We start from the raw sequence: 23419 nt of genomic DNA on the forward strand, positions 1-23419 counted from the left end.
TCAAACTTCAAATGTGAAGTGTTTCCCCTTTTTAATGTATTATTCATGAACAGGTGCTAGTATGAGACAAAATTACCAATATATATTTTGTATTACATTAGCAGATTAAGGAGCACTATTATCTAAAATTATTTAAAATAAATTGGCATTTTGAAATTCCCTTGGTAATTTATCAAATTAATCTTCTGATCACATGTGGTCCTTCGGTACATCAGAAATTTTAAAATTTTGTTTCATCTCAGACTCCCAGTGTCTTCCACGCTGTGTGCTCAGATCCAGTGCACTGTATGATCAGGTCACATCACTGCCTGCATCTCACCATCTTTGGCTTGCAGTCACCAGCATTATTTTGTTACGTTCAATCAACTCCCCCAAATGTTCCATCAAATAAGCTGGATTTTGTGAGATCCTTGTGGCTGGGAGCTGTAGTTGTTCACCTGAGACTTACAGGGTCACATTTCAAATCCATCACTAGAAAAATGCTTATTTCCAAGTTTTCTGTTTACAAATTATGTGTAAGGCTCCCTGGGAAAGGGGGGAGTACTTTCTGCTGTTTTGCAAATATCTTTGATCAATCATGGACGCTGCCTAGTGGAGCAATACGCAAGTCTAATGCAACCTGTTAATCATGAGCTAGTGAGGGATCATTTTGGATAGTTAATAAAACTTTAGGTAACTGATGTTACTGATTCAAGTACCACACTCAAATTTCTTCTGTAAAGACACTGAGCTCTGTTTTATGTAGATTTTCTTTTGTGATGTAGTAGTGCTTCAGGACAAACAGCAGTACCTTCTCCCCTCAGAAGCAAACTGAAATTGAAGCAGTGTGCTTCAAACCTCCTGTGAGCTGGCAAAGTGTATTTTCAGTGGAAGGCTACAAGCGCTTATGTTTCTGAAATGGTCATTTTCTACTAGACCCTTTAAAATGTTGATGTGATAGCATTAGTTGAAAGAATGAACAGTTGTCTCTTTTAGAAATATAGTAAAACTATGCCTGGAACAGTCACCAGATTTACAGACTACTAGTATTACTTTTAGTTTCGACTTGCATCACTTAACAATAACCAATAATAGAGTTGAAGTGCTGCCTGATGATTCTTCATGCTGTGCAAGGTACCATCTAACATTAGGATTGAGCTCCCTTAACCAACTAAGTGAGCAATGCATTCACTGTTAGGATACATCCAATTTAAGCTAATGCTTTGCTATATAATTTCTTGAAGAAAAATACTTATATCGTCTATTTCTGACTTTCTGTTGAATGCTGTAGTCGTTTTGTTTATAGTAAACTCCTAGGCAAACTGACTGTAAACTGATCTCAAGAACTTAAGTCCTTTTGGAATAGAGTATGTTTAAAAATGCATTTTGTTAATCAAACTCAACCAGCAAGTGGAATTCAACATCTAGTCAAGTAAAACATTGCTTATGGTGACTTTTCTCAATTGGTTAGGCATTAGATGACGAATTTGCAACAACAGGAAAGCAAAATCAATGGCACAGTAGACCTATTTCTGAATGGACCACCCAGCAAGTATGCCACTGGTTAATGGGAATGAACATGGAGCAGTATATTACAGAGTTCACAGCTATGAACGTAGATGGACAGCAATTAATGCAGCTCGACAGCGAGAAGTTAAAGGTAAGTGAATATCCCAGGATATATTTGTAACCACCTGAGTTTCACTGCTTATTCAGACATAATTTCAAACTGCAAAGTATTCTCTCATTTTCGTGGCTTTTTAAGGGAGTTAGTCTTACTTCTTATTTATTTGGAGTTACTTCCTTTTGAAATACTTGGACTATACAAGATTATACAGTTAGATGGTAGGTAGTAATTGATTGTACAATTAAAGACAAGCTGTTTATAATCAGAAAAATAATAAATATTATTTCCTTGTTTGCATCTTGAAGAAATGCAATTAAGCATAACTGTCCAAAGGGTCTTGATACATCTGTCATCAGTCTCAACAAAAGGTCATATCCAAATGGTCATATCCAAACAAGATCCGGCCAATTCAAATGCATAGAATTGCAGAATCCTGTTTTAAAAATGTTTCTTCCACATCTCCTGTTCAAATGAGAAGACTAAAATCATATCCAGAGATCAAATTTTTTGGGTTTTTACTTCTGCTGAAAATATGTATTCTGAATCTTTTGAGCCTTTTCTTGCTATTTCAAATCTGGAAGTTGCATGGTATTGTGTGTTCCTTATAGTGCTAGTAATCTCTTCAGGTTTTTCTCTCTTGCATTTTGGACAAGCAAGATGTGTGACTAAGAGAGGTTCCTTGGTCTATTCTGGCATAAGGAACATTATTATTAATAATCAGTAACAAAATGTCTGAGGTTTGGGGGGAAAAAAGCATCTAACTTAGTCTCTAAAATATACCTGGACTTTAAATAGATGTGCAACCCTAAATGTCCTGTATTTTGTAAAATTTCCTGGACACAGAAGAAATACCAGTGACTGGTCTGTTAAATGACTGTCTCTATTTGGGCAACTTCTGATGTTGAAGCCTAAAGCTCAATGGGCATGGAATGCCATTCGAGTTAACAGGCTGTGAGTGCATTCAGGAACTTGGAATCGGCTGCTGCCACCTCCTGATCGAACACTGAAGTGTACCGGCTGCTTATTGAATCACTTTCTAATAACACATTTTAAAATCTTTAATATTGAAATTAAAGAGTAGTTACTGAATATAAATTCCTCTTGTATTTTGAGACTACTACTTCCTATGCTATTTTCTGGAAATTCTCAGGGGTCTACATGTTTGTAAAATGCAAAACTGTTATTTCACGACTGACAAGTTGGCCCTACTCTCTTTACTTACCTTGTTACTCAGACGATTACTTACAATGCTTTTGAGGCCTGAGTTGTTATTTTGAAATAAGCAGGCTATCTTGCAGCAATAACACTTTCTTACATTGTTCATGCACTGAGGACAGTACCACTGGAAAAAATTACTGATGAGATTTTGTTTTGTTTTCCCCCTCCAAAGGCTTTGGGAGTTTCCAGTCAAAATGACAGATCAACAATAAAGAAAAAAATTAAGGATATTAAAAAAACACAAGAAAAACTGGAAAAGCAGAAGGAAAAGGTTCAAAAGAAGGAGAAAGAAGTTCGCAAGACTGGCAGAGTGGTGACCACTCTTGAATCAAGCTGCTAAAATGACCTTTTATTTTAGTGCAGACTTGCCTGATCTTGAGGTAGTTCAGCAGATTTGTATATAATTGTACAATTAAGGGAGGAGGGAAAGTGCAACAGTTTAATATGGTAGGTGTTTTTTTTACTTTTTAATAGTGGTCCCTCCCCATTACAGCCCAATAAAATGAAATAATGTTTTCAGTATTTTTATTCCTAGTTGACTCTGCCTGTACTAATAGACAATAATTTAACTTTCTGCCTTAAGTAACATTTCTGCTTCTAAGACCTCTTATGCCCTTTTCATTGAAATTGATGTTTGTGGAAAGTAGAATACTGTATTAAAATCATTCCAATAGTAGTCAACTAGCATTTGGTAGAGTTGAATCTGATAGAGGGACAATAGAAAAATCCTGCCAACAAATTCAGTCTGTGACAGTCTGTTTATCTGTTGCCACTAAAGATGTATAGTAAAAATTAAGTTTAAGAAAATGGTAATGTCAAATTAATTTAAAAAGAAAGCATGTATTTCAAATTTATGGATTATTTTGTTTAAATTCTTGTATTTCTGGGACTTCATTCAAAGTTCACTTTAGTAGCACATTGTTTTTGAATTCTGTGTTGCAATTTACTGAGAAAATAACAAGAAATACTAAGTAGTTTTCATAAACTACATATCCTAAGCATAATATTAAGTTTTCTGTACACTACCCATATGGTGTTGGGACAAGGTTTAAACCTATAAATAAGATCATTTTTAACCTATTTTTCCTAAATAATACATAGTTTTATAGATTTATGCTATGAATAAGATCAATTTGCAATACATGTATTTCTCTTTTCTACCTGCTACAAGATTTTTGCGGACCAAATTTATATATTTGCTAATTTTAAACAATATTGTTTTTCAAACTTAAAATACTGAGGGAAGAATTGTAGGAAAAATTATCACTGACGCACTGGGTTTCTGCCTTGTATTTAAATGTTCAATTGTAGACTACAGATTTTTTCTCTTTAAAGGAGGATTTGATTCTCAAAATAGCTTAGAACATGAATTGGTGTTTTGTATACTTACATACTATTTTCTAGAGATACTACAAAGAGCACTTCCTTAAATTAGATTATTTCAGAAACATAGACTAGGTTAAATATCAGTTCCACCCTAGAAGAGACTAGAACAAAACTTACATAGTTTGTTTCTGTGGACCAAGTTCTCCTTTAAATCTGTGGACTGTTTTTCATTTTAATTAAATGAATGAACTTCACTGTTGGTGTTTCACATTCTTTTTTTTTTTTTTTTGTATAAATGTCTAAGAATTTCAGCAAAATGACTGTATGGAAATGCTTCTGCATACTAGGCATTTCCAAAATAAAGTTTGAAAATCTCAGTAATAATTACTTTTTCAAAGAGGTTATATTTCAGTTTGATGTATTAAGAAACTACTCGTTGGTCATTTAACTTATTACTTTGTTTAACTTTGTTTTCAGTAGCTTTGAGTTGTATGCCAGACTTACAGACCTTGAGCCAGAGAGGAAAGCTGCCCTACTGGTAAAAGAGAAAGGAATTAGAAGTACAGAATCGTCAAATGCTCAGGATCACACACGTAAAACCACCCTCAGTTAAATCAGTCAAGAAGGTTGAGTGCTTTCAGATAGAACACAGAATATTGATATAACCATCTATTACCTTTTTTCCCCTAAGCCTACTGTTGCACCCTGTGAACGGTTTCCCCATGAAGGAGAGTAGTGGGAATAATGGCTTCAGAGCTGTTGTAGTTAAACAGGGGCCATGGCAGGGATGATGAACTCACCTGGCACCTGAGCATAAGAACACTGGTTATCCCAGACCACCACGGTTAACATCTGTCAGATGTGGAACAAGAAGGCTGGCTGCATGGAACGAGCTTAGTACCAAGATACACAGTCACCCAACAGAGTTTATTTTTACAACAGTTTTAATGAATAAATGTAGTGATTCTTTCAAAAAAATTAACACAAACCAAGATTAATTTTACAGTGCAAGACTGAGTCCATTTGCATACAAAACTGTTAATCTCAGTATTTTGATAGCTGAGCTAGTATACTAATTTTCTACAGTGATTCACTTCAACTTAACCAATGTACTAGCAATTACTTCAGTATAGTAATGGAAATACTAAACATGAAAATAGTCTTGAACTTCTGTTTAAACAAAAAGTTGTCAAAGACCAGGCTTGTGAGTAGAGTTAAACATTGTAAAACAAAATACTACACATTTGTGTTTTCACCACAGTCATTTGGGGTGGCAGGTGAAGAGATAAATACAAATATAATTACACAGCAAGTTTCTAATAATCAGAATACAATTGGTAGTTAGTTGAGAGCTAACTCTTAGGCTTTAATAATATCTGAAATATTTAATAACTTTGTAGCAAACAAACTGCTAGCTTTTCTTCAGAAACATCTCTTGCAGTTTTAAGCTATTACTAAAATCAGTTCAACTGAATTAATTAAAAGATGTAAAACTTAGCACAAAAGCAAGAATGCTTAGCTTCAAACCTGAGTTCTTAAAAGCCCTTTCTGTAACTTTCAGCTTTAGTTTAGCAAAAGCAGTAGCTGCAGGTGTCCCCTCCAGCATCAGTCCAGGCCCCATTTTACCATGTGGAGCATTTCTCACATACATCCTCTTGCGGGGCCAAAGAAGAGAATAGCTCTAGATTCTCCTCACTTGTAGCCAAGCAGTTTAAAAGGTGTGCCAGTCACCACCTCACATCCTTGTAAGGAAGAAAAGCAGAGGCCTCAAGATGCCCACAAGCTTGAGTGGAGCAGGTAACTCTACTGCTGTGGTGTCAATGAAGATAGAATATCCTCCCTCGGACTGTTGGTGTGTATAGACCAGTCTGTAATTCACTCCAGATAAAGTGCTCTACATTAGCTTGACCAGGGTAGAAACCCATTTCATTGTTTTGCAGAACTCAGCTAGGGAGGTAGCAGGTGGTAACTCTTCAATCTGGCTCAGCTACAACTAGAACAATTTCTAACATACCAGCTATGCCCTTTGTTTGCGGTATCTCACCTTCTGTTCTGCACTGAGATAGTAAACTTGCAAAATTTAGGCTTATTCTTTCTGAGAGGGATTATGCATGTCTGCTGCAGAACAAAAATCACAGAATTACACGCTGTTAATTAACTGTGAAAAGGATTAATTCTTATTGGTGTTAAATGCATCACTCTTAAAACATTCAAGAATTACAGGGATTGAGGTGCAACATTCATGTGTATGATTTGAACAAAGTTGGCACAGTAGGTATTAAAAAAATTTTAATCTTTTCTTAAAAGAAGGAGTTTGTACCTGAAATGTAACATTCAGTCCCCTATCTTCCCCAGTATGTTTTGACAGTTTGTCTTTGACTGATACACATTCTGCTTACCATGTTTAAGTTACAGTGTGACTTCCAGTTACTACAAAAATGAGACCAGAAGCACATCACAACTACAAAGGTATTTTCAAAAACTGTTAATTCCACTTTTTCTTAAATACTCCTGAGAAGGTAGCTTATATTGTCAAAGTAATAGAGATGCCTTATTAAGGGCAAATTTTAAAAAAATCTGTTTATTAAAATAGTTTCCATTTACAGCTGTAACCTGACAAGCCCAAGTCAGATCTTATGAGGGCTAGAACGTTGATGCTGTGTTTTGGTAGAACCTACAGAAATACAGACAAATGCAAGACAACATTTCTGTACTGTACACAAGCCAGCATTAGTTGTTAATTCACAATGATCAGGGAAAGATAAGTTTTTCACATGTATTATATATTCACATTACAAAAAAAGAAATTCAACCGATGCCCCATACCTGAGATACATTATACCAGTAGTTGCAGATAAAAATTATTTTTTTTTATTTTTTATCCCTACAGAAGTAAGCGTGATTTCTGCAAGTGAAAAAACCCTTGATGTAGGCAAGGTGTGCCGGCAACATATCTAACTTTCCAAAATTAGGCTTCAGCATGCTCAAGATAAAAGAATAGCAAATGCCATACGGGTGCAAAGGTACAGCAATAAGCTCCTCAATATTTCTTACACAAGTTTCTCATTAATCTGTAATATTGTATAATGGAAAAATGCTCTGGTGAGCTTTTTCAACAGTTTTTCCATTAAAGCAATTTTGTAATTATATGAATTAATACCAGATGTGATAAAGATTGCACTGATCCCTACAAAACCCAAAATACTGCTCCCTTGACTTAGCTCTTAAAGTAGCCAAAAATAGAAAATGAAACAAATTGTGACGTTCTTAAAATTTAAAAGTACGTACAGGTTTGGGAGTTTCAGTGGTTGTTGGTTTTTAATTTCAGAATAGATTATTTACACTACACCTTCTGTCACTCCACTTAAAATTACTTTCACATATCAAACGGTCACCATCTTGGTACAAATCAGGTCTTTTAAATTCCGTTTACAGACAAACCTATTTCTTATGAGTTGCCAAAGAAAAAGCTACATACTGCGAAACGTGGTCATGTCCTTTGGCTCACTGCTTGGCACACACCAATCATCTGCTTCGTGGTTTGCTTTATAATGCTTCCAGGCTGCTTTGTTATACACAGGGAGTCTTTCAATAGATTCTGTTGATAAGGCCTGTAAGGAGAGAAGACGGTAACTGATGATTCTTTTTAACTAAAGTCATAGTAACAGAACAAGGACTTCCATTAGCAGTTTAGATTACAGTTGTTTATAAATGTAAATGGTAAAATGTTACATCGTACCTTGATGTAAATAACTGCATCTGTACCATAGCCCTCTAAGGAATACAGTTTCAGGTCTCCTTGGAAGTACTGTGCATACAGACGTGATATGGGTAAGCCATAACCAAATCCAGCCTGATCCAGGAAAAAAGGTATATTAGCATTCATTGCATCAATCAGTGGTGTTTTCTGCTTTAACTTAACAGGTAAACAGAGAAACTAAGCATGATGTTTGACAGTAAGAGGAGTTCAGATGTTAACTATTATGGCCCCCCAAAACCAGATGATTGCGATTATGAGAACTGTTTTATTCCTTTGTCAGGCAGGGCTGGTAGTTAACACTTCTTGTATTGTGGGAGCTTTTTGAAGAAGAGGTACCATTAGAGAAAACTACTGTGTCTGTCTTATGTCTCATGGAGCTACTAATCTTAAGAACACCGAGGACTTAAGTCGGATACATTTCATAGGCAGTATATATAAAAAAAGGTTCAAGACAAAATGTCTTTGAATTTGTAGCTTATACTATAATTCTGTCAAGCCCTGACTGTAGTAGCAGGACATAGCCCTGAAGTACTAGGCATAATTTTTTTTCATTTACTAAATTTTAGAGGGGATCTCTCAATGAGCATACACAACACTTCTCTGTCAAGATCTACTGTTTAATGAGTTGCAGAGTCATCTACGTGCAGAACACTGATGCAATGTGGGAGAATAAATACAGGAAAGCTGTTCAGAGATTCTAACCGAGAACTTAGGCTTTATTGCTTGTGCATCTATTACATGCACATGAAACCAAAGTAAATTCTTCATATAGCCTGTCACATCTATGCTCCTTCATCCTTGCTGGGGGACGGTACAATTGACCTTAGAGTACAAATGAACTATGGCCTTGACCAAAAGTCATTGTTATAATTATTTTTTCATTCATTCAGTGGCTACAAAAAGAAATCCGTGTTCTGTCCTTACTCCAGTACATGCAGCATAGCTAAGTGTTCTGCTTGAGGTAGCTGATCTTTAGAAGTAGAAGAGAAAAACAGAATCTGGAAACATTTTTAGTATTTTATGCAATTTTCCAATTATTTTCAGAAAAATACTCAAATTAAGCTATAACATTCAAATGGCAATACTCCTTGTACCTCTAAAATCAGTACTTAATAGCTTTGGTTCAATGGTTTCTTTTGTGACCATTAAACATAGCCAAGATGCCAAGGTACGGAAGATTCACATACCAAAGGTGTAGCTCGTGAAGTCTCCACACGAGGACGTGGTGCTGTTGAATACATGTAGTTGAACAGTCTGTCAATTTTCCTCATAGGAACACCACCACCACGATCACTCATCTGGAACAAGAAAGAGCGTGTACTGTTATGTCCCTGAATACATTTTTATAAAAGACAGCTTTTCTCAAACAGTAAACAACCTGAGAAAGTTCAGGTAAAACATCATATGAAGTTGTCCCTGCTAAGTTACAGGTCTTCTTTAATTCTCATCTCCAGCAATGACCAGAGAAAGATTAATCCTTCCCTTTCATCCCTTATCCAAACCACTAAATAAAATACTACTGTAAGCATCATTCATGTTCTCCTGGAAGCAAGAATATTCTACTTAAATTGTGCATGGCTTTTATCTTTTATCTGAGGTCACAATCTATACCTTTTACAAAATGCCAGGTTCTATTTTTAATCTTTATTCCTCAAGAATACTGCCAGTTAAATATAGTTTACTAAAACCTGTTACTGAAGGAGTAAATCAAAGGAGTTGTTTTACTACAGTTAAAGACCTATGAAAAACCCACTGCTTGCAGTTGGTCTTTAAAATCCATCATGGATGTTGTACAGAAAAAGAAGAAACTGCAAATTGTACTTAAGGAGGTTTGATTTGTGTGGAATATACAGTATTTTTCTTTTCGTTTTGGGGTTGCTTCACACCTGTACAGCTCTGTCATTGTCACTTAAAAAATGCTGATGTTAAAGCTGTATGAAGATGCTCCTTCATTTTTAGTCATGGCTGCTTACAAGCTTGGCAAGACATAAGCATGACAAAAGCACAGGATGCTATTGCAGAGCCTTCAGTGTGACTATGCAACCTCTTCATGAACTTCCTACTGATGCAGTAGGAAGTTCTGATAGTGATTCACATACTGATGCAGTATGTGGAGTTCCATAATGGTCTTTCTACTTACATACCTCATCACATACCATCTATTGATGAACCAGATCACCAGCTAAAGTTAGTAATATGCTGCCTATGGCAGGGAAAAAAACACTGATCAAAATAACCTTCAAAGTAATAAAAAAAAGTGGGTACCTTCACAGTTAAATCCTCATTTCCCAGCGTGACATGTACATGAATTGCAGGATAAATGCTTTGATCAGCATTATGTTCCATGGTGGCTCTCATTGCATTCTGCAATTTTAAAGTACAATTTAAATCCTAATTCACTTTGCATATTACCTTAAAACATCAATTTTAATTTAATATTAATTATATTAATTAATATTAAATTAATATTATATTAATTTGCTATTTCTGGTTTGTCAGTATCAGTATTTATATAGTTTATGAAAATACACAGACTTCAAATATTTACTTTTTTAGAGGAAACATCTGAATAATTTAATGTACAGAGTTCTTGTAGAATTCTTTATAATGCACGGTATGTGCAATATGACACAAAGATCAAGAAAAGTCTAGGACTGAACTGCTTGAGAAAAGCTCTGTAGGATCTGTTACACATTTTACCAGATTTGAAGATATCCCAAAAATTGTGTATCTTACTCTCACTTGCTTTATTAAGTAATATCTTCATATATTTTAAGATTTTAAGGACTGTCTGTTCAGAAGGTGTCAGATGTATTCAGTGGCTAGGCAAAGGAGATACCTCTTCCAAAGCTGTTCATTTTCTGTTCAATTACTGTTTGTCTAAATAATACAATTTAGCAACGTTCTTGCAAATAGCACAAGGTTTGCACTTGCAAAAACACACTGCTATCTAGAATTGGTTCAAAAGGTCCAACCAATGCAATCTCAGTAAATAAAGATGTATAAAAGACTTGTGTAATAATAAGTGCACAGACCTTGAAAAGTTCAAAAACCATGTGATAGAGGTGTGATGGCACGTACACCACTTGCATGGGCTGTCCTGGTGATTTCGCTGGAGAAAAGAGAGTCTAAATAATTAAATAGCAAATGAGGTATCTTTTATTCGTTCTCTTATTCGTTCTCTCAGTAATTCAAAATGTGAATCTGTATTGTTGAATTTTCAAAAGAAGGAAAATTTTAACAAATCTTTTGAAAAGTTGATGTTAATCAAGTCACACTCAAGATTTTCAAATGTTGCTTGTTGCTTTAGAAATTAATCTTAAAACCACTTTGGCATCACTGATCAGGTCACATGTAGTTGCTTTCTATAACCCTTGAGGAGGTTATAATGAAGATGGAATGGAATGCTTAGTATAAATCTTTGAAGTGTCACAAGAAATGCAGAGAGGGTGAGATGCAATAGTGTAGATAAAGACATACAAGAAATCTTAAGAGAGGGAAGGAGGCTGCTAAAATTTGTTACATCAACAGCTGTAGTGTCAAAAACTTTTCTACTAATTTCAGTTTTCTAATTAAAGGGAGGAATGGGGAAAGCCTTCTGCCAGATTTTAAAAAACCCAAACTATTTACAACAGTAGATAAAAGAGAACACATTAACTACACGAAAGGCAGACGGAGGACATTCCACCAGCAGCTACTTCAGAAGAAGCCATCGTGACGTTCAGGAGTGTGCCTTGTCCATATTCACTTACCGTTCAGCTCTTCAAGGATAAGTTCTGGAGAGCTCATGTAATATAAATCACAAAGGCTCTTGGCACTTTCATAGCCATCTATAATAAAAACACAGGAAGTTACATTTTCCCCTCCCACTTTTTTTTTTCCTTTACAGTTTGCCAAAAAAGAAAAACAAAAATTGCAAGTACTGTGCACTGTCAGGGAGATTTTGCATTTTCTCACATTTCTTCTCAAAGTTGGGTTTATAGGAAAAAGATACAAGTTGTTTTACACTTTAAATAAAACTTCGCTACATATAGAAAAGAACTAAGCAGTATATGAGTACCAGGATGTGTACTTGCTCTTAGTAAAGAGATTCATGTAAGTTTTCAGGATTCTAGTTCTTATCTGCTGAATTTACCTCTAATAACTTCAACAACATTGCAGTTAGGATCGATGCTTCCAATGTGTTTTGGATGAGCTGGATTATTTTTCCCACCAAACAGCAAAGCTGCCAAAAAAGAAAATATTATTTAATACTCAGTATAATTATATAATTTTAGTTTACATCTTCAGCTATGCTAAATAACAATTTATAGGCAATCTATATTTCCAGTCTTAACCATACTTGAAAAATTACTATTAATAAATATTATAGGAATTGAATTGCGTTTATAAATAGCAAGGCAAACAGTGTACTTCTCAGTAGCTTTAAGTACATACTAAGCACTTAAAAATTAAAGGAAGATACACTTGACATAGTACAGGTATCATTTCCCTCCTTTCAGCACTGGCACTCACAGTGCTGGTTCAGGAGCATTCTGATTGAAATGCGACTCATGTAGAAACGGTCTAAAAAATACTGCACGTTCTGCGAGGTCACTGGATCAATGCCAAAGCTTTCCTTGTATTCTATTACTCCTTGAGCCATCGTAGGAATTACATCGTTGTGCCGATTCCGGATTTTTATCACGGTATCTGTGAAACTAAAATTAAAACACTGTTAGTATTTCACTTTCAAGGGAATTTAATACTCTGGCAAACAGAGCACCTGCCTACAAAAATGAAGAATGTTACACACAAAAATATCACACATCTGCCTATTGCAGTTAGAAGACAGGTCAGACTTTACAGTGTATTTCAGGTGACTACCACTGAAACAATTCAACTATTTTGACTATTTATAAAATTATTTATTTATTTATTTATTTATTTATGATCTCGATTACTGCCACAATAAAGAGAAAACGGTGCCACCATTTTGATGCAGAACATCCCATGTCTGTCAAATGGCAGTTAAGGTCAGCCTTAACACTGACCAAAGCCTCTCTACAGAACAACATGATTTTAGGGTGTTTTGTATCCTGTTTTACTGTACCCTCCTTTTAGGGATAGGGGGTGACATTACTGCAGTTCTTATGCAAAGATTTGAGACACATCAAAATATTCTTAACCTATTGTTTTCTTGCCAGTTCTTCCACATAACATTAACAAAATATTAATATACGTGACAGCAAATCCTTACCTTTGAACAGCCCCTGAGTCTTCTGAGCTTTTGTCCTTAAAGTCAAGGATCTCCTGAAGACTTTGGACGTACCTTTCAATGAAAGAAATGGAAAAAAGACCAATTCTAACATACCTCCCCGGATCTCTTTGGTTAGCAATTTGTGGTTTTCCAAGGTTGTTTGTTTCCATGTCATAGTACCTGTCCACCATGAATTTTGTTTAGATTCTTTTCAATCTATTCATGACATTTCTTCCAAAATTTCCAGAGCAATGAACTCCACAATTTAATTAGAATGCATAAAAGATTATCTTTGTATTTTAAACTCAGTGGGTGATCACTTATTTGCAGCCCCAGCAAGTTCCTGTTATTAGAAAAATCATTCCAGTTTATTCATGATTTAAGTATTTCTGCCACCTCTTTCCTTAGATGCACATTTTTCAAGCTGAAGAATTCTATTTGGTTTCTTCTCACGTAAAAATTGTTCCAACCCTCTGATTATCCCTCTTGGTCTTTTCTGTTCAGGACAGAGTGACTAAAACAGCATGCAATTCAGAGCAATAAAGGGCTAACACAGTCGTACAATTATATTCCTCCCCATTTGTTACTTAGTTCCTAACACAATTTTCCTTCTTGCCCATCAACTGACATATTCAGAAAAATATCCCCAGTAGCATCAGAATTTCTTTTTCCATTGTAAGCAAGCAAGCATACAGGGAGAGGAGAGTCCTCCCTGTGTTCTACCTTGCATTTGTCCAAGTAGAATTCATTTCTCATTTGATCAATGTCATTTAGTATCATGAGAATGGAAGCATTTGTGTTTCATTAAGAGCCTTCCTCTTCATTGATAGCTCTTTTTATATTCAGTCATCTAATCAATCCCACTTATTCACTGGCATATTTTCTGTTCTCTTAACTTTAAAAGCCTTTCCAGATATCTTTGTTCCTGTAGCTGTTGCCAAGCAATCTCTTTGTTTTGCTTTCATCTTAACAAGTTTATACTTATGTGTAAGTTCCTTACTTGAAAGTAAATGTTACTTTTCAAAGAATGTCTTTTTTATTTCAATAGTTTCATATTCTTTCTATTGTTTTATGTTTTGGCTTTGGGAGCTTCCTATTGCTTTCCTCATATTTTCTACATCTTTACTATCAATGTGCAATAACCTATCTTGTAAATTCCCTCATAGGTTCTCTAATTGCTGCTAAAGAGTTTTTTCCAAGTCTGTAAATTTAGTTTCTGATCTATACCACAATGGATATTTAATATCTCACTTTAAATAAGAGATGTTCATGTAACAAGCCCATGAAATGTTCTTTCAGTACAAAAGAATGAGTTCCTCCAACCTGTGTATATGCAGAAGGTATGAAATGTCACTGATCTTACCAGCTCTGCACCAGCTGAACTGAAGGTGTTCTCAGGAGGTTGTCTGGAAGCAGACTTATTTCCTTCATTATGTTTGCCAGTCTCACAGGCAGCTCTTGTCGCAGAAACATAAACGAAGTCTTTTCACAAGCATTTTCAGATCCTAAGACCAAAATAAATATATGACATCAGAACAAAGTCAACACTTATAGCAGAAAACTACACAAAGTCTTACTGTCTTGCATAAGAGGCTTGTGTCTTGGTTTCAAACTTGACTCAGCTGGGCTGGCAAGGCACTGTTTCTTTCATGGCAGCAGCCCATTTGTATTTCAAAATTTACCTTATATTGTAACCTACCAGCCCTGTTAGAGTAAGGAGAATCTGCAATATACAAAGCAATAGCTGCAGGCCCATACTATTCAACTTTAAATGCAGCTTTTATCCATGTATATTGTACATTTTATTTGCAGCAAGCACTGACTTTAACCACCACTGATCAAAGAGTGCATCATTCTGAGCATGTCGGAAAGTATCATGGTCCCACACACCCTGCTTTTGTTCACTGATCTTACTGAATTACCATAACACATACTGGAACACTTTCAGAAAATAAATTCTGTAATAATAATCTCGTTTTCAACTAAATTTGTTGTAGTTTAATTTCACTGTCTTACAGGAATAGAAGACAGATGAACGAATTCACATGAATACTGAGAAAGAAATGAAAGTAGGACAGCTACTGTGCTTATCTACTGGCATAGTAGTTTCCCCATACATTTAATTTTTTTACATTTTTAAAAGCTAGAAGTGAAAATATTGCACCTGTTGATAACAGACCTGTCCTTCTTTACAGACAAATGTCATCTGTGTGGGTGGCAACTAAACGTGGTTATTAAAATCAAGACCTGAATTTACTCCTACAAAGCAAGAAAGGAGGGTGCAGTGTGTGGAAGAGGCTAAGAAATGCTGGATGTCACTCTCAGCCAGACTTCTGTCTGGACTTCACGAGTGCCATGTAAACAGCATCTAACCTTACTAACCTGTTCATCTTCTGCACTGAAGTACATACCTCAGTCTGGGGTTTTACAACAATGTCTCCTAAAAATTAACTCTGGTGTACTGCTCAGTTCACTCCTTCCATCTGGCAGGGGGGAGTGTCTTAAACAGGAAAAACCTCCACCAAATTGAAATGGACTACCTTCCTTTAAAGCATCCAGACTCAGATACATCATAAACTACAGTGATGAAAGAATGTCAATAATGAAAAAGAAATTCCTCCCCAATGGCATTTACCAGTATTATATGTTGTCTACATATGACCCCTGCCCAGAAACCTTTCATTCTCCCTAGTCAGACTGCATTTCAGGCATGACTGTTATTGGCCTTTCCCTTTTCTTGGGAAAAATTCCACAAACAAGTCAGATTGAAGGTATTAGAACATAAATATAATCTTTAAATGCCTCATATAGTCAGCAAATTATGTTCTATAAAATAGTTAGGTTGTATTTTTGCAATCCTGGGTCAAATATGGAAGGCATTTTAGGACAAATGGGCAAATGAGTCTTTCCCTGTGCAGCTACAGTCTGTCTAAGCAAAGAATGGATAAGACTCCTACAGAAAATACTGTGGGTTTATAAGCCAAGATATGACTGATGTATATGAGCCAGACCTAAATTTGCTTACAGAATATTTAATTTTTTTAAGTTAGCATTACCAGATTTTATTATTTCCTCTTTGAATGCTCTCACTAGAGCGAAAGGAGACAAAAAAATCCCTAATGAAAACACCATCAGATTATAATGGCTACAGAATGTCTTAAAGACAATATTGTCTCAGTCTGGCACCCTACTCTTTTTTTTTTCTTTGTTATTAGTTTTTTACTATCTGTGATTAAATACTTAAACAAAAGAGAGGAAAAAAATCTGTAAGTTTTCAAAATTATTTTTACCTTGTGTTCAGGTAACTAACAGTAAAATAGTCTATCCTTTAACACAAGGGAATAGTGTGCCATGAAAATAAACACTGATTTTAAGGTAAGCATTACTTTATAAGTATTTAGTGGTAAAATAATACAGGTCAAAGCAAACTCTGAATTACAAGATTCTTTGCTTATAAGTATGGTAGCAACAGAACATACGGTGGGGTTCCTGTATGAATCTGGAGTTTTAAATGATGGATACGTTTCATTGCCACGAATGAAACGTTGAATAGATGGATGAAGTGACAGCGGATAGTTAAGAGAAAGTTTTCGTTGTAAGTCTTCCTACTTAGACAAAGTCTGAGGCTCTATGACTAGTTCTCCATTATGTTTTACTTACAAAAATGTAAAAAGCAATGCAACTATTAACAAGTTAGATGCTTTTATGCAACACTTATGTAAGCATTTATGTGCACCAGAGTGCCTTGGATACAGAAACAAGGTATTGTAGAATGGCTCCAACCTCAGGCTTTAAAAAGGGTTCCCAGTGAGACTTACACAACCTTTCCCTGTGTGGTCTTTGTTTTGAAGCAGAATAGAACAATTGCTGTGATCCCTTTTGTTTCCAAGCAGACAGTCAAACCTGGAAGCATTATGAGTGGTTTTAATGAAGAATACAACACCAAGTATCCTGTTAGTGATTTGCTCATTTCCAGCGCTAGATTCCGAATCCTCCAGGATGGCTCTTGTTCTCTGCATCCTACTCCTTCTAAACCAGCAAATTTTGGGTAAGGTGTTTCTGTAGGGCACAGACATGCGACTGAGAAATGATGACTGTTCCAGCCCCTCGGTTCTATCGTTTCAGGTGTTTGGAATATACCTTAAAAGGTCACACGCTGCCAGCTTTCAAAAGGCTTAACCAGTCTCACCTGAGTCACTGCTCTCACACTACCAGCTGTCACAGCTGTCCCACCCTCTCCCCTGCAGGTTCTGCAGGAAAACGCCCAACTACTCTGGTGGTGCCAAAAACTGGAGTTTTCTGCTGAATTTCAACCTTGTCACACTTCCAGTCTACGGGAATGCGCCAACTGGGCTCCCTTGTCCCAGAAGGAAGCAGGGCCTTTTTATGCCAGAGAGCACAGCACTAACAGAGACAAATAACAGCGGGCATTGCTGACAGGGTGGGGGTCGTGGCCGCAGCCGCCCCGCTCCTCACAGGCACCTGCGCGAGCAGGGGCAGCGGTGGGAGTGCGGCCCGGCAGGGACTCACCGAAGTCCAGAAACTGCTTCATGGAGAGCGGCGAGGGGGAGAAGCGGGAGTAGAAATCCACCTGCTGCGGGATGGTGCCCGGAGCGGCGCTGCCCGGGGCGGCCCCGCGCAGCAGAGCGCGCAGCAGCCTCATGGCGCGGCTCCGTCCGCTCCGCTCCGCTCCGCTCAGCTCAGCTCAGCCCGGGCCGGCCCAGCCGCCATTTCCCGCCACGCCGCTCCCCCGGTCCCTGACCAGGCCGCCTCCGCTGCGCCGCCAGGAGGAGGTGCCCGAGGGGGAGGTGGGCGGAGGAGAGGGCGGCTCTGAGGGAGCGGGGCGGGGGCGCCCGGAGCAGCGCGGCAGCCGCTGAGGTACCTTGACGGCCCGCCGGGAGAAGGTACGCTCGGTTCCCGGAGGAGCCCGGCCACGGACAGGTACGGGGGCGCTGTGGGGCGGGTGCCGCCGCCTGCCCGGCGAAGGGCTGCGGGGCGGTGGGTGTGGGGCCCAGGCACGGGGGTGTCTGCGGGCTGGGCTGGGCCCGCGGGGCGCGGCGGGAGAGCAGAGCCTCACCTGAGGGAATCGGTCTTCTTAGTAGCGCACCTTTTGCCCAGCTGCGGGATGGGCTGGGATTTGTTTATTGGGAAAAAAGAGAATTAAAAAAAAAAAAAGAAAATACAGAGGAAAAATAGGGCTTCTGCCTTTACAGATAGACTCCTGATCTGTCAACAATGAGCACCATACGCGTCTGTATTGGTTAAGAATCACTTGGACCATAGATCACTCTACTGGCTGTTAGGATGCTAATGCAACATGTGAGGTACCAAACAGTGTATTTAATATTTTCTTGTCCTGCTCTGGTAGAAGTATGTAGAATATGAACCCAAAAAAGCAGTTAAGACTGATTAGAAGCATTTCTGATAAACTTAGATGTTAAGGAAGTTTCTCACATTAGGCTCTCATCTCCACCAGATAGATTTATTGGCACAGATCAATTTTGATACCCAGTAGCTTGGTACCTCAGAAGAGGGACCCCAACAAAGAAATTTCTGGGCAGTGATGCACTTCTCAGCTCTGTACTGTTAACTGTTGAACTCCTCCAAGAAACCAATATCCTGCAAACATTTCTGTTAATCAACTTATCAGCTGTGTTATTTCCAAAGTATTTGACTCTTCTGTCCCCTTCTTCCCCTATCCCATGATGACACTGGGACTGAGAGGTGAAATACCATTTATCAGTGCCAAGGGGGGTCTGTGTTGGTGTGCAGTACTTAGGTAAGCAGAAGCAAGGATATCTCCTTGTAGAAAAACTGTTCTCTCTGCCTGTTTTCTAGGATGAGGCAGGTATGGCCCTGAAAAGGTGCAGCTTGCAAACAACCATTTTGGAGAGTGAGAAAAGGAGGAAAGGGGTCTGTCTTGCAGTATGGAAAATGCAAACTACAAGTCCCCCGTCCATGTACAGTGACAGTGTCACACCTGAACCGTGTCTTGGGCTAAGGAGTTTGTGTTTTTCTCACAAGGATCATGGTTAGGACTTAGCAAGGCTTACAAGGCTGTAAAAGGTGTATATTATGTACGACTCCACAGCCTGGGAAGAGAAACAGACATTTAATGACATCTGCTTACACAGTCCCTATGAGAAAATACACTGCTTCCATTCTTCTTGTGACACACAGGCTGCTGTCTGGCAGGCCAGCTGAAGCACGGCCAGCATGTCCACGAGCCTCTGCTGGCTCAGCACGCCGGGTGCAATTGCCTGGTTGTTTCATTACAGCTTGTTCTCCTGGGTTTTGCAAACCAGCTGCCACCTTCGCCTACTCTGTGGTGGGAGAAGTTATTTCAGCTGTTTGCGCATGAGCAGCTTTCTGGTTCTGTGTGGTCTGTTGATATTAGACACACTGCAGTCATGATGAACAGCTTTGGAACGTGGGTGCTTTGAATGGGGACTGGTAGTTCAGTGCCACTTTCAAAAGTTTCTTTTCACTTTATGGGCTGATTCCTGATATTTGTGGCCAACCAAGTGCCCTGTTCCCTCTTTCCACATATAACTTCTGCACAGGTGGTTATTTGAAACTGCTGTGGTGATCTCCTACACTGAAAGCTTCTCTCATAAGATGCATCTCCTGTGCTCTAACAGTTAAAGGTATGTGAAGGTACTGCAGTTTACCAAGATCCTGTTTATGTACCTTATGTTATACAGTGTGTTTTTTATGTAGATACACACACACTGTACACAAACACACGCTATAGATAGCAAATGTAGCACATTAGGTTCTCTAAGTGTACATATACATACATACTATACACATACACTATTGTTTATAGTGCTGTAGCACTGTATATATAGTATATGCTACTATAGGACTATGTGTGTATGGTGTATATCAGCCTATATAAAGCCCATTACACTATATTAGTACTAAACCTTTTGATGAGATACTTTACTGTTCTCCCAGTCCATCTTTTGTCTTGTTGTAGACGAATGTTTGTTGTGCTATGGAAATGAGAATACTTGTTTAATAACTGCAGGGTGAGTTCACATCTTTGACGTGGTCTGAAGGCTCTAGTGGCATCTTCTGGTTCCAGTCCTGGAAGTTTCTTGGCCACAACAAACGCTGGCCTAGTACATATCCAGCTAACCCTTATCTTCAGGCTTTGTTGCATCAAAAGGCCTCTCAGCAAAGGATCCTGTGAGGGCTGACATCTTAAAATGGATATAAAATACTTTTTTTCTCCCCCTGCATATTTTTGGCTTTTCTGTGAGTTTTTTTGGTGGACTTGAAGCTGTACCCTGCAATCATGTTACTGACTGTCGGTATCAATCTTTCACTGCTAAATAGAGATTGGTATGTCAAGTCCTTGACCACTTCTGGGGGATGTATCCCTCTCCCCTACTTACTCAAACACTTATCTGGCAGCATTTAGGAATATTTTTAGGAGGCTGCTTGCATTGAAGGTCCCCTGGGCAGTGTGAGTGCAAGCATGGAGTGAGGAGAGGGCAGCTGTGCCTTGCTGGGAGCTGACACTTGGAGCTCTGCCAGGCTCCCTGAGCAGTGCTGGCAGCTGCAGCAGAGAGCCTGTGAGCACAAGATTGTGTGTTATCTGCTGCAGCACCTTGTCTGCCCCTCTGCCTGGGGCAGCGTCAAGAGCTATGGCAATATCGAGAATCAGAGAACTTGTTACAGCTTGTGGCTTTCAGCATATTCTTCTGCTGAACTTAGCTATGGCCACCTCACTTAAGTATAAAAAAATCACTATTACCAAGACAATGTTTAATTTAAAAAAATTTATTTCACACTTCTATACAAATATCCACAGGTCATTTCTAATCATGGAATGATGTAGCATTGTTAGCTGGTATAATGAAAATCTGAGATAAAAGTATACCAGTGACATGACTTTTCAAGAACTTTCACTTTAACACTGCTAAGACATTCATGTTCTTAGGGAGGGCCAGAATCCGCTTTTAGATTCAGGGGTATTTGTCAAGCTTCTTAGCCCCTGATTAGCCTGGCTGTTGATGTTGCTGAGCCTTTCAGAAAATAAGCCAGAATTCTAAAAGCTCAAACACCGGGTGACATCAGCACTCTCATGCAAATGTTCATAAAATCAGTCATAACATATTGAGATTATTTAGTGTTAAGAAAGATGAGCGTAGTAAATTAATTATAACTTCGTACTAATGTTCAAAGTTAGTAGTAAAAATAAGACACTTGACAACTGCCCTCCTAGCAGGTTTTTACCCTATGAGGGGAAAAAGTACCAAGAGGTTTTTGCATAGTTCAAGTTACGAGCAATTAAATGCATACTTTTTGAGCAGAATTTTGTTTCACATGGAATAAACAATTGTGAACTAAATCTTTGTTCTTAAATAGTACCAACACTTTAGAACTTGGGTAAAAAAGTAAACTGTTTAAATAATTTTATCACGGCACAGTAACTAAATTACTGATAAACAACATCATGGTTCTATTTTTATCAACATTCAGGTATTCAAGATGATTCAGTAGTCTCAATGTGGATCAGCTCCAGATCCACACAGTTAAAGGTAACTGAGGCATCTACAGACTCCTCCAAGTGCTGTGTAACAGTTGCAGTAGTCAATGCCTTTTGCCAAACAGGAAGTCCTTATGAAGCTGGAAAGCTGTTTTGAGAAAACTCGCTTTCTTACAGCAAGTATAAAACTCTGTCTAAACCTCTACTTCTGCTTGGTGTCCAATTCCTTAAATAGTCTGCAATAATATACAAATCACGTTACAAGACCTGATGTTACAAGACGTAAACTTAAAAGTATCAGGAAAAGAAAGCCCCCATACACACTATTAGCATAAATATTTACATTTTTAGAAAGTATTGGCACCTTCAGTTACTTATTAAAATGCAGTGAAAGCCTCAGGTCTCTTAATCTTAAATTCAAAAACACAGTGGATTTGAAAATTCATTTAAGTCTTTGGCCTAACAGTTAGTCAAAGACAATGATTTATAATAAAAATAAATACAAAAATGACTAAAATATATATATATACAAAAAGTACATCTAATATTCAAGCCTCTCTTTAAAAAAAAAAAAACCTGTGTATATTTGTTGTGAGCAAGAATCACACAATCTGATCTTAAAAAAAATTTTTAAAAAAATCAAGCAACATGACCCGTTGCACATGTAATTTAAGATGATGCTTCCTGTTAAGCCCTAACTACTGCAGCAGGTAAAGGTTATGACTAAGGCAGACTTGCAGGTCTTCAGTTATACTTGAAAAAAGTGTGTTAAGGCCACTGTGTGTTTGTAAAGCACTATGCATTGAGGGAATGAGCACCATGTTCCTGAGGGAACAGTGGAGAACATACCCAGGAAGAAGGTCAGGATCCCAGAAAAAGGTCTGCTATAGTGGTTTTGCGTATTTTGCAGAAAAGACCCCAAATCAACATAGTATTTTCTAAAGTGTGGGTTAGATTTGAGGGGGGAAAAGAGGCAGTCTGGAAATTAAATAATGCAAATAAAGTCTGTTGAAGCAATTTTAACTGTGCAAATAAAAGCCTCAGTATAAGTAGTAATATCTACAATCAAATGGTGAATGTCCATAATGTTCATAGGTCTAACTCCATCAGTATTCCATTAATGAAAACCTTAACCTCTATCTGAACTTTATCAATGGAGAACATTTTCCCCTAAGAATAACTTTCATTTTCATTCCATTTTGTGAGCCACTGTTTTGTCTCAAGGTCTTTGTTTTTCCCATCTTTGATCTGTCGCTCTTCTTTTGGAATTCTTACAGCGTGATAGCTGGGGACACTGTCTTCGTACCTAGAACGCCGGAAGAATCCACACTGGGGCAGAGGAGAAAAAGAACAGTTTAGGTTTAAGTTGCTGCCAAAGCACTACAATCATAGAGGCAGTAAATTCTTCCTTTGCACAAATACAGAGGTAAGAAAAATACATAAGCCAAAAATGTAGCATACGTAGCTGTAAAAATGTGAGGCAGCAGGTCTACAGCAGTTGTTCCAGCAGCACTTGAAGACAAATGGCACAGTCTGACCATAGGGTGGTAATCTAGTACCTTAAAAAGATTCCCTCCAGTGCAAAGCTGTTTGTTCATCTAATGAGAGCATTTATTGCTACACAAAGAAGTAGGTACAGTTCAGGAAAGCTGCTTCTCCTGAATCAGAGGTAAGTATGTACTTTTGTGCCTTCCTGCACGGTGACATGATTTACCCGTAAAATCTACAAAAAGACTTCCAGAACCTTCAAGAAAAGTTATACTGGGGCCT

General features: G+C 37.9%; 3 protein-coding genes across 14 annotated transcripts in view; 1 reads left to right on the forward strand and 2 right to left on the reverse strand.

The window, feature by feature from the left end:
- The window catches only part of LOC114054916 (neurabin-1-like), a 41673-nt gene extending 36913 nt beyond the window's left edge, over nt 1-4760 (forward strand). For 4 of the 8 annotated variants that reach the window (XM_027878501.1, XM_027878500.1, XM_027878502.1 and 1 more), the window contains 2 exons: nt 1451-1639; nt 2997-3382. In XM_027878501.1, coding sequence (XP_027734302.1) covers nt 1451-1639; nt 2997-3164 — 357 coding nt within the window. In that variant the 3' untranslated portion in view covers nt 3165-3382. Of the gene's footprint in view, nt 1-1450; nt 1640-2996; nt 4551-4627 lie in introns of those variants that run through there. The other 4 variants (XR_003570620.1, XR_003570621.1, XM_027878498.1 and 1 more) reach the window with 4 other exon arrangements.
- Nucleotides 4761-5079: 319 nt separating this feature from the next.
- On the reverse strand, nt 5080-18903 carry PDK1 (pyruvate dehydrogenase kinase 1). Of its 2 annotated transcripts, none has more exons than XM_027878503.1 (11): nt 17680-17937; nt 14513-14654; nt 13150-13221; nt 12426-12610; nt 12046-12135; nt 11663-11740; nt 10946-11022; nt 10176-10274; nt 9098-9208; nt 7890-8003; nt 5080-7761 (listed from the first exon to the last, which is right to left on the reverse strand). In XM_027878503.1, exons 1-11 carry the CDS (start codon nt 17810-17812, stop codon nt 7621-7623), a joined length of 1242 nt encoding a protein of 413 aa, XP_027734304.1. In that variant the 5' UTR covers nt 17813-17937; the 3' UTR covers nt 5080-7620. The 2 variants fall into 2 exon arrangements, with proteins under 2 accessions (XP_027734304.1, XP_027734305.1); XM_027878504.1 differs by lacking the exon at nt 17680-17937 and adding an exon at nt 18801-18903 and having other exon boundaries at nt 7621-7761.
- A 2021-nt stretch (nt 18904-20924) lies between these two features.
- The window catches only part of ITGA6 (integrin subunit alpha 6), a 101639-nt gene continuing 99144 nt past the window's right edge, over nt 20925-23419 (reverse strand). For all 4 annotated transcript variants that reach the window (XM_027878508.1, XM_027878509.1, XM_027878506.1 and 1 more), the window contains one exon: nt 20925-22978. In XM_027878508.1, the coding sequence (XP_027734309.1) occupies nt 22820-22978 (159 nt within the window). In that variant the 3' untranslated portion in view covers nt 20925-22819. The remainder of the gene's footprint in view (nt 22979-23419) is intronic.

The sequence above is a fragment of the Empidonax traillii genome, unplaced genomic scaffold, assembly GCF_003031625.1.
Source record: "Empidonax traillii isolate 1590-97213 ecotype Southwest subspecies unplaced genomic scaffold, ASM303162v1 scaffold42:size1813164, whole genome shotgun sequence".
In the NCBI taxonomy this organism is placed as follows: Eukaryota; Metazoa; Chordata; class Aves; order Passeriformes; family Tyrannidae; genus Empidonax; species Empidonax traillii.

Bases quoted from the DNA above. Each gene is read 5' to 3' on its own strand.
- PDK1 (XM_027878503.1), bottom strand. From the start codon at position 17,812: ATGAGGCTGCTGCGCGCTCTGCTGCGCGGGGCCGCCCCGGGCAGCGCC. The intron at 12,136-12,425 runs GTGAGTGCCAGT...CTTTTTTGGCAG, and splicing joins AATGCTCCTGAACCAGCACT to CTTTGCTGTTTGGTGGGAAA. The intron at 11,023-11,662 runs GTAAGTGAATAT...TCTTTTCTCCAG, and splicing joins TATCCTTGAAGAGCTGAACG to CGAAATCACCAGGACAGCCC.